Source organism: Quercus robur, chromosome 2, assembly GCF_932294415.1.
Source record: "Quercus robur chromosome 2, dhQueRobu3.1, whole genome shotgun sequence".
Taxonomy (NCBI): domain Eukaryota; kingdom Viridiplantae; phylum Streptophyta; class Magnoliopsida; order Fagales; family Fagaceae; genus Quercus; species Quercus robur.
This window is the reverse complement of record NC_065535.1, coordinates 55,694,093-55,705,116: the sequence shown is the minus strand read 5'-3', so window position 1 is coordinate 55,705,116 and position 11,024 is coordinate 55,694,093. Positions and strand designations below refer to the sequence as shown.

The 11,024-nt window shown below is 31.9% G+C and overlaps 1 protein-coding gene across 1 annotated transcript; it reads left to right on the top strand.

Moving 5' to 3' along the window:
- Positions 1–8,470: 8,470 nt before the first annotated feature.
- LOC126714085 (plasmodesmata-located protein 7) lies at positions 8,471–10,814 on the top strand. The gene is made up of 3 exons (XM_050414083.1): positions 8,471–9,385; positions 10,199–10,312; positions 10,462–10,814. Exons 1-3 carry the CDS (start codon positions 8,638–8,640, stop codon positions 10,467–10,469), a joined length of 870 nt encoding a protein of 289 aa, XP_050270040.1. The 5' UTR covers positions 8,471–8,637; the 3' UTR covers positions 10,470–10,814.
- Positions 10,815–11,024: the final 210 nt, after the last annotated feature.

Below are 11,024 nucleotides of genomic sequence, written 5' to 3'. Positions count from 1 at the left end.
AATTATCCTCAAGACAACAAGTTCACTAAATAGAATAGAAGTTTTACAATAGATTTTTCCATAAATCTAAAACTACCTCTTGTAGTACTTACTCACGTGACCACACGTAGCTCCGAATTCATGAACTCTTCTATCTAAATTTGTCACACACAAACACCCCGTTTGTAACTTTGAAATCCCACTCAAAACTTTAGATCATCAACAGTTGTTGATCTTGTATGTAGTAACTTATCTCCACCAGTTCTTGTATATGGATCTTCTTTTCGATATATATTAGTTGAGTTAGAAGGTTACAAAACCTCTCAAATCTCACAAAAGTAACTCACAAGACTTCGTATAACTTCTGAAATGTGATTTTGGGTTTTCCTTTTATACCTAACAGTGTTGGACTCAAACCCTAAGCGTTTCACAAGCTTTCAAGCTTGATTTAAATACTGCAAAAATCAACTTTCAATTAGTCGAGCCTGTATCTTGATCGATTGAGCAAGGCAGTTTATGAATTCTTCTTTCTATAGCTTGATTGTTCTTGAATCTTGACTTAAACCATCTTGAGCAATGTCTAAAACTTGTTCTAAGGCATGAATATCTTAACCTAGACATGTTTTTGTTATCGGTTTGTCAACATACATAAAATTAGAACCTAAACATTTAATCCTAAATATGTAGAATCTAAAAAGTTACAATGCTCTTGACAATTATCACCATTCTTGGCTACATATAAGGACGCAATCATGCAATTGTACATAGGCAAATATCATGACTTTAGTCATGGCTTGTGAATACTACCACATTTTTCTCAATTTAATAGCTCTCTTGGGTGCTTCCTAATGTATGCCCATCCTACATATGGGCTAGAGAGTACACCATAAACCTCATGTCAAGGCGGATAAAAGAGTTTTCAGTTGGTTATAGGTTCGAAACTAACTTCGAACCACATTCACAAAGGAACTACTAGCCTAGATTGAATTTAGAATTAGAATATTGTCTTGGGAAGGTATTAGCCTATTAGGCATCTGTTAGGAACCCATGGGTAAAACTCTCCTTTGAAAACTAGTTTGCAAGGAGAAGGTGCCCAAGAGTTTAAACATGTGGTTAAGCTTCTACTTAATACATGTGGGACACTAGGATTATAACATACCACCATGCTTCGCAGCTGACGTCCATGACAGCTCACTTTAGCAACACCGACCAAATGGTAACCCTTTCTCTTTTGGTGGCTCCACTCACCTATCAGTTATTTTAATTTAGCATTTAGGTCGCCCCCTCCAGGATCCGACCACAAAACCACAACTCATTTGATCTCATAATCAATGAGCTACACCCAATTACTTGAGATGGTGGGTGGCTCTAATACCAAATGTTAGGAATCCATGTGTAGAACTCACCCTTGAAAACCGGGTTGTAAGGGGAGGGTGTCCAAGAGTTTATAAACACATGGTTCAACTTATACTTCAAGCCTGCCTAGCTACATTGTTAACCTTCACTCGTAACTAGGCCATATTAAAAGAAAAATTACAAATGAATCTGACCTTTATTAAATACACAAACAAGGAAAATTTTCAACTATCAACTAACATAAAATGGAAGGATTTCAAATTTCAAATTTAAAATCAAATTAAATCAACATTTAATTGAAATATCAATCTCCTAATCACACAAAAATCCCTAAATCGTGAAAGCTTGATTTAAATAACATGATCAATCATTAATTTTCATATTCAAATAACCCAAATCGTGCAAATAATAAAGTTAAAAAGCATGTGACCTTATTAAAAAAAAGGAAAGAAAGCAAAAAAATTCTTAGCATTCAATTACATTTAATTTTCCGTGTAACAAAAAAAAATCATATTAATATTAAAATTTCAATTTAAATTCAAATCCAAACTCAAACTCAAAATAAGTAAAAAATTTTGTCTTGATTATGCCTTATTGGCTGATTCTATCATGTGAAAGTGAAAAAGTCCAAAAATAAATCTTATCCATCAATTCTATCTATTCTAAGTAAATTATCCTAGCATTTGATGAAATTAAAATCCATGCTATAATGACGAGATTTCAATATTCCAAAGATCGCCTAATTGGGGGATTTTATCCAAAGGCTACCGCTCTGTATGTTTCGGCAATAATATTTTATAGAAACTGAGTCATTTTTCAAATAGTATTTTCTATAAAACTATCTCATTTTCCTATATTTGGTAGCAACCTTAAATGAGTTGAAAATCAATTTTCTGAGTTCTCTTATTTAGCTTGCTATTAGATAGTGGAAAACAATCTCTAAAAATAAGTCATACTTTTTATGTTGATCAAAAATATTTTTTCTTTTACTCATTTTTTTTATGCTACCAAATACTGAAAAACACGAATAACTATCCTCACACAATGTTTTCCATCAAAACAGACGGAGTGTACATAGTCAGAGGAATGAAACTTATTCAAATGTTATAGAAAAATCACATTTGTGAAAATAAATAAATGAATGAATATTGATTTCAAATTTTAGAATAGACAAAATCATAAAATCATGGAATTCAAATTTCAAATTGTGAATAAATATTTATTTCGAGAACATTGATTTGCGGGAATTTTGGACTTTAGAACAGAAAAGCCAAGGAATTAAATGAGAAATTTTTAATTCAAGAAATAACCAAAACTTTTGGTGTACGAGTTATAGAATAGGAGTATGTCATCTCAGTTCAAAAAAATTTCTGTAAAAACATCTTTTTCATACAAAGAACCATTCCATTAATGAAACTTATTTCTTACTTTCTGAGATTTGAAAATATAAAAATAAAAGAGAAATGTTTTGTCCATATTATTTTTATAGCACTTTCATAAATAATCTTAAAAGCATCTCCAATAGCTTAGGTAAAAGAAAAATAATCTCTATAATAGATAATGAAACCCAAAAAAAAAAAAAAAAAAATAGTCTCCAGCAGATTCTCTAAATCACAATTTTTTTTTTTTTTTTTTTTTTTTTTGCTCATGAACAGTAGCTTATCAAGTTTGATGAGCTACTGTACATTAACAATTGGATTTTTTTTATTAAAATATTATATCATCTACTATTATATCAATTCTTTCTCTTTCTTCAGATTTCTTTTTTCTTTCATACTCTTTCTTCATTGCTTCTCACAGAACAAGTGAAAGGAGGCTCTGCCTTTATATTTTTTTCTTGGATTCTTCTTGTTGTCTTCTCAAATTCCAGCACCATGAGATCATTGATGTCAACCAACAAAATCAAACAACAGAAAGAAAAAAAAAAAAAAAAAAAGAATTATTCTCTCCTCTTGTTCTCTTTCTACTACAAAGGGTGATCTGCAAAGGAAGAATAAAAAAAGAATGAAAAAATAATTTTTAAATGAGATAGAGAGTGGTTAAAGAATCTGTTGGAAAATATATTTGAAAAAGTTGGTAACTAAAAGGTAAAAGTCACTGTTCATTTTCCACACAGTACAAAAATTTAGAGAATCTGCTGAAGATGCTCTTAAATAATATATTGTTACAAATTTTCATTAGGGGACAAAAAAGTAATTATAGTGGTATACCAACTTATCATATATGATTTTTTATGAAAGTATTATGAAAATATTATGAACATAATATTTTTCAAATGAAAATGTTATAGAAGGGCTTTATCTATAAGAGAAGATATTTTTCATTAAATTATGGAAGAATTGGAATTTATTCTACTTTCTATTTTCTCCACCCTATGTATATAAAAGATGATTTTTCCTAAGCTCTCGTTTGGGAGGAGGGAATGAAATGTAATGGAAAGGAATGAAGATAATTATTTTAGAATATTCTTTTTTTTCCCTTGTTTGGGAGTTTTAATAAAGCGAATGGAAAATCAATTCACTTATTTGGAAGTTTAAGTAGAAGGGAATAGAATGAGTAAAAGGGAACACTTATTTCTCTCTATTCCCTTAAAACCTCAAATTTTCATTCCCCTCGAAATTAGGAGGAATTTGAGGGAAAAAAAATAGATTTAATGAATTTTTTTATTAAAACTCCCAAAATACCCCTATATATTCAATCCTTTATTTTAAAATAGTGGTCTAATAGTAAAATTATCACAAAATAATTCCATTAATTTGCCTCTATGTTATTCCCAAATAAGATTACTTACATTCCATTCATTTACATTCCTTTCCATTTCTTTATTTTAAAATATCCAAATAAGATTACTTAATTTCATTCCATTCATTTCTCTTACTTAAATACATTTCATTCAATTCTATTCACATTTCAATTCCTTTATAATCATTCCATTTTATTTCCTTATGAACTCTCAAACAAAACCTAAGGGTCTAAGCTCTAAGTTCTTATTTATAGAGTCAGAGAACCCTTTAGGTTTGGCTTGGTGGAATAAGATCTTGGCGTTGGATGGATAAATGAGAAAAAAGACTTGAAAAATTAGGGTTTCCGTTAAAATCTGGTGTACATTGTCCCCATGCTAGTGTATGCCAACATGAAAGTGGAGTATGCGGTATGCCACTTCAAGCCAGAGCAACCCTCCAAGTTTTATAATAAAAAAAATTTATGTTTATTTCCTTTTTTTTTTTTTTTTTTTTATCAAGTTGTGAAGCCTTCTCATTTGTGGATGTGAGGATTATTCCTTGAAAGGATTAACAACTTAAGTTTATTAAGCACTATTATCGTCAAATAAGAAATTTGGGGTTTGATTCCCTCCACACTAAAAACTAATTAGTGTCTTAATCTAATGATAAAAAAGTAATCATCAGAAGTGGATGATGTATGTTAAAAACTATCTCTAAAAATATATATATATATATATTTATATATATATTAAGCAACATGAAATAAGATGTCTACTGCTTGTAACAACTTTAATCATCTCCCTAAATCAACTGATTTAATGTACTTTATTATTTCCTTAAATCAAGGGATCTATGGTGCATTATTCATTGTAAATAAATAGAGAGTAAGCTCATTGGTCGTGTATTTGCAATTTCTTCAATCCGTAGGTTGCATTCCCTATGCCAATGCAAAATACATGTGTAGTAGAGTTTAGATATTATCAAACCTAACAATTATGTGAGGTTGTAATCAAATTACAATAAAACTTACTTTTACTTTAAACAGTTTCATATTCGAATCCCCAAAGATTACAAAATCAAATTGAGGCCAAGTCCAAAGGACCAAATAAATTCCCCCCTTCACCCAAATAAAAAGGGGAAAAGTCCGGCCAGCTGCAAAATAAGAATACTAATTAAATTCATGATGTATTTATAAGAAACCAAAAGAAATTACCATACTTTGGATAATGGAGATATACAAAGTAGCAGAATGATCCAAAAATGCTACCCCAAAATTCACATATAGAGGTTATACACATTAAAGGCTACATACAAAAGAAAGGGACCATCCTTGTAGCTGCTGAGTACTGTTCTGGGGGACCATTTGGTATGGTACTACTAGTCAATAATAGAAATATTGATTATCGGGAAAGAAACTATAGAGAAATCATATAGCTTCCTTGTAATGATATCAATTGTAATTTCCTTGTAGGAGTTAAAATTTTCCCGTGAGTATACAATGGCCTGTAGGCCCGCATTGATTCTCTCCAAATTCACATGGTGCTCTAACATTCATGCATATGTCAAGTACAAAATATTCATTCTCTCTTTACACTCTCATGCTAGCCAAAAAAGTGTTAAGGCTATTAATGCTGATGAAACTAGCTAGGTTCCTAAATAGATCGAACCCAAACTCAAACGAATATTTAACATATTTCTCCTAATTTATGGAAGTCTAAAGTAGGATGAGGGAGCAGAAGTGCGATGGGCACAGTTGTTTGCGTGTCTTCATTCATAAAGTTTGTGCATGAAAGAAACACTACCAACAAACACATATATAAATTAAAAAGAAGCGCAATGCCTTTTTCTGTATAATTAACGTCTCATTCCTGTACAAGCTATGACTAGCAAAAGTAATAAAGAGAGAATAATTTTTCAAAACTTTCTGGCATCCATGATATGGCCCTCATTAGAGAGGACGTATCAATCAGTGTGTTTTTGGCCTAATGAAACCTCTAGTGATTTCATTCTACTTGGAGTTTACTTAATACATATATACGTTCTATGACATATATGTACAAGGTCCAATGGAACATATCATTTTTTTAGCACCATGACAATCTATATATGCCACGATGCCAATTAGTGTCAGATCCAACGTACTGTCTACACTCTTTTATATTATATCCGAATTCTTTAACTTGATGTAAAAAATGTGAATATATGGTTTGAATGTGTGGGTATTGTGTGAAACATTTCTCGTTAAAGAAAGTGAAACAATATATATTTTTTCTTTACTATATAACATCTTGTATATGTATGGAATTTTCCTTGAAATAGGAGAAGATTAGCAAAGAAATTAAAATGGCTGTAGTTAGTGTCGTGAGATAAGTTGTCTCAATTGTTCATTTGAGATCTGTTTATTTTGCTGAAATTAAAAACTTTTGTATGAAAGTATTATAGATAAAGATAAAAATTAGTTGAAATAATACAATCAAACTCATAAATAATACCAAAAAATACAGTATAATCCATAAATAATAATAAAAATAAGTTAAATAATAAAATAAATTAACAAAAATAATTCATGCGAAACCCACGTTACATTCTCAACAAATAACGTTTTGGGCAGGTTTTATCTTTATCTTTATTCTTGTTTACTGACAAACTACTTTATCATCTCAGATTCTCAATTTTAAAGAAAGCTTACTTTAATTACTTTAAATTCATGCAAATCCATGAAATATGGGTCACCATTTCGAGAAATAGACGTTTTTAAATTAATTATTCCCCACAGGCGTCTAAACCTTGCGAAACAGATCTATGCACCCTCCTTTCCCTCGAAACAGATCTTTCTTTTTTCTTTTTCTTTTTCTTTTTTTTTCTTCATTAGCCTATGCACAATTATTGGCAAAATTGGTTCTAAATTCTTCAATGTTTATGTGCTAACAAGTAGAGTAAAAATAAAATAATTTGATTAATTTTGACAGTATGAAATTTCGAGGCCCATACCTGAAACCTAATGCTTTGTTGACATGGCTATATTATATTCTTTTAAAAAAAAATTCAAAAGTCTAAAGAATTTTATTATAAAAAACTTAAAGATTGAAATGACGATTATTTTTTTTGTTTATTTTTTATTTAATAATTAACATTTCAATTTATAAAATTACCTGTTTTCAATCATACTCTTCTTTTAGTGCATTTTTATTAATAATTTGACCATTAACGTTCATCATATTTTAACAAATTCATATAAAAAAAATAACCCAAAAATGTTGAAGAGTACAAAATTTTCATTATTGTAAACTAAAAAAAAAACATTCGATCATATTACTAACAAATAAAATGGATAATATGGTTTAACGAGTAGTGTAAAATGGTCGTCATAAAGTGACTGTCATTACTAAGGACGACCGTCATTACTAAAGACGGTCGTCATTATTAAGTACAATCGTAAGCATACATTAATGTTCAAATATAAATTTATCACTTAAATGGCACAAGTGTAACAGACGTACAGTCTTTCTAACCACCAACTCATAACTGTTACAACTACCTCAAGTTGACTATTACATAGCCATTACAGAAAATTGAATGGGGAAGTTAAATGGCCATTAAATGAGCCATTTAACCCTCCATTTCAACCATAACTGATGGATAGCGATAACATGCTTATTCATAGTTACAAACCGTCTATGTTAATGACGAATAAAAGTATGGACGAGCGTAAGTGCACTAGTTCCAGATAACATTTAATGTCCAAATGATAAATGAGCATAGAGCCATTACTGTCGTCCAATTATATGCATTTAATGGCTGTTACAGGCATTAAAGGACTAAGGATAAATGGTCATTATTAGGCCATAAATCCTCCGGCTGTGGTACAATGTTAGAGAGGCCAGTAGATTGAGCATTCACTCACACAAAGGCTATAAAAAACTAGGAGAGACAAGTAAATGATTCATGTTAAACACACACACAAATTGCTCTACAGATTACTTATTTCTAAAGAGTTTAAATTAATTTAAGTATTGAAAGGTCCTTGCAGGCCCCAAGCCGGTATCATTATCTACTTAGTGTTTTCTCTTACACCATATTTCCAAGTCGTCCATCATACTAGCGAGGAACATATTGACGAGGTGAAATTGCGCTTTATCAGGGTTAATATATGAAGTTGTAATCAAACATAAAGAATTTAAATAAAAATTTTGAAATGTGAAAGACTCCAAATAAAAGGGACTCTAAAAATAAAAAAGCCAGAAGTGTATTATAAATTTAATCTATAATTTATGTATTAAACCTTGTATTATACCAAGAACACCAGCATCAATCCATCATTAACCATCAAAAGGACTCACTAATCATAGCTTTAAGTTCTACGTAAAGTGCTAATTACGTAACAAAGCAACAAAGCCATTGAATTGCCTTCCCCACCCAGAGTTCGTAGAGAAAAGAAAAAAAACACACACACACACACTCACTGACACTTTTTAAACCCACTTCGAAGTTTCTGGCAAGTTGAGCGTAGTTATAAACATATCCATCAAGCACTCTCTCTATATCTCTATCTAAAGAGAAACTACTCCAAAGTTCAAACATGGGAAGAAGAAGAAGAAGCTCAAGCTCATCATTTCTATCACTCTTCATCTTCCTTGTCTCATTCACTTCTCTCCCCATTCCTTCTCTCTCTTCCGACACAGACACCTTTGTCTTCGGAGGCTGCACTCAACAAAAATACACACAAAACTCACCCTACGAATCCAACCTCAACTCCCTCCTCACCTCTCTTGTAAACTCAGCCACCTACAGTTCCTACAACAACTACACCATCACTGCCTCAACCCCACAAGACACACTCTACGGCCTTTACCAATGCCGTGGTGACCTTTCCATGCCTGACTGTGCAACTTGTGTGGCTCGCTCGGTCACCCAATTCGGCGTTTTGTGCCCCCAAACTTGCGGTGGAGCCGTACAGCTTCAAGGGTGTTATGTCAAGTACGATAATGCTACGTTTCTAGGTGTGGAGGACAAGACTGTGGTGTTGAAGAAATGTGGACCGTCGATTGGGTATGATGATGATGCTATGAGCCGTAGAGATGCGGTGTTGGGTGCTTTGGCTAGCTCTGGAGGGCCATATAGGGTTGGGGGGTCCGGTGAGGTACAAGGTGTGGCACAGTGTGTTGGGGATTTGAGCTCGGGTGAGTGTCAGGATTGTGTGTCTGAGGCCATCGGACGGTTGAAAAGCGATTGCGGTGGGGCTGTTTATGGTGATATGTTCTTGGCTAAGTGTTATGCAAGGTACCAGACTGGTAATGCACACAGTATTTACTCCAAGGCTCATCATGGTAAGCTAGCCCATTTTACTACTTCTACTACCAAAATGTTTCCACTGATTTGGTTCACTGTTTCAATTCTTCTTGTAATGTGAGTATGTGACACTGTGAGCGAAGTAAAATCAATCTGTACACACATTGGGAAAATTACTGATAATCATGATGGATTTGTATATGTAAATCAATGGGGGCGATGCCTGTATAAACGAATGAATTATTGACAAATGTATTTTTACTTTTCAACAATTAAATGTGTATTACAACATCTATTATTCCTTAATTTGTGTCTTTAAGACACTCACGGTCATGAACAAATCAACATGGCTATGATTTTGTAAGATATTACAAAAAATGGCTTATCAAGGGTGGAAAATATTGTGGTAAATCCTTGGTTAGTTTGTGTTATTTGTAGCAATTGGAACTTGTCTATTTTTGTATAATCAAATTTGATTATCCAGTATTAGATTATCAGATTCTGAAATTTTCAGCCATGTTTTTTTTTTTTTTTTATAAGAATTTTCAGCCATGTTGATTGTTGTGGCCAATCCTGGATTAATTTGTGTTATGGGTAGCAATTGAAATATTACCAAACTGAATCGGTCTGATTGTATGCTCAATTTTATTTGATTTTCCAGTATTAGAGTAATAGAATATTCTGAAATGTTCAGCTGTATATGTTGATTGGATCTGGGAAAAGGCCAAAAGTGTACAGCATTTTTCTTTAATAAAGAAACATAAAAATTTAAATATGTGGGGGAAAAAACCTAAGAATTTTCTAAGTTTTGTCAGTGAACTCCATTGTTTATAGGTTGTGGTTGTTTGCAGATAAATCGACTACTGACGGTGAGAAGACATTCGCAATAATAATTGGATTATTAACCGGAGTGGCTCTACTCATTATTTTCCTTACATTCATAAGAAAGGTGTTCGAGGGACCAGGTAATTAAATTCTTCACTTTCTTTTATGCCTTTAATTTAATATCTTCCTCATGTACTTTATTTCATTTCCATCTTAGAACTGGAAAAGCAGAAATCAGTGTTAATAAGTGTTAACTTTTGATTGTTTGGCTGCTACTCTTTTCATGCAGGTAAATAAATTATTTATTTGTCAAAGTTATCGGCACTCAGCACTCAAATTCTCGACCTCTCCTCAAGTGATTTGCTTTTTTAGACTCTGGATCTTTTTGCTTCCTTTTTTTCCCCAATGATGCCTACTTTTCCTCTGCCTCTATCTTTTTCCTTTGTTCTTCTCTTGGATTTGCTTTATTTCTCACTCCAAAAGGAGGATTATAAGAAGGATTGAAAGACTTGTGATGGGGCACTTACTTGGAAAAAACCAAAGTTTAAAAGGGGATAAGAGGAGACTAAAAGATTCCACTTTGTTTTCCTATTGACAAAGCTGTTTTGTCTAAATATGAAAATGGCATATTCTTTATGTAAAGTTGCAGATGATGTTTCTTCTTTTTTTTTTTTTTTTTTTTTTTGGTAATCAGATGATGTTTCTTCTTGATGTTGTATTCGTGTTATTAATTTTATTTACTTTTTTGTATCCTCATAATACAAGGATTTTATAAACCACTCAAAGCAAAATAATTCCTGGCCCCAAATGATATATATGCCAATTAACATTCCCAACCTAGAAATATGTGAT

What these genes read in the sequence shown, in the direction of transcription:
- LOC126714085 (XM_050414083.1), top strand. Translation starts at nt 8,638, where the DNA reads ATGGGAAGAAGAAGAAGAAGCTCAAGCTCATCATTTCTATCACTCTTC. An exon ending in TTACTCCAAGGCTCATCATG is followed by an intron (nt 9,386 to 10,198) that starts GTAAGCTAGCCC and finishes GGTTGTTTGCAG; the next exon opens with ATAAATCGACTACTGACGGT.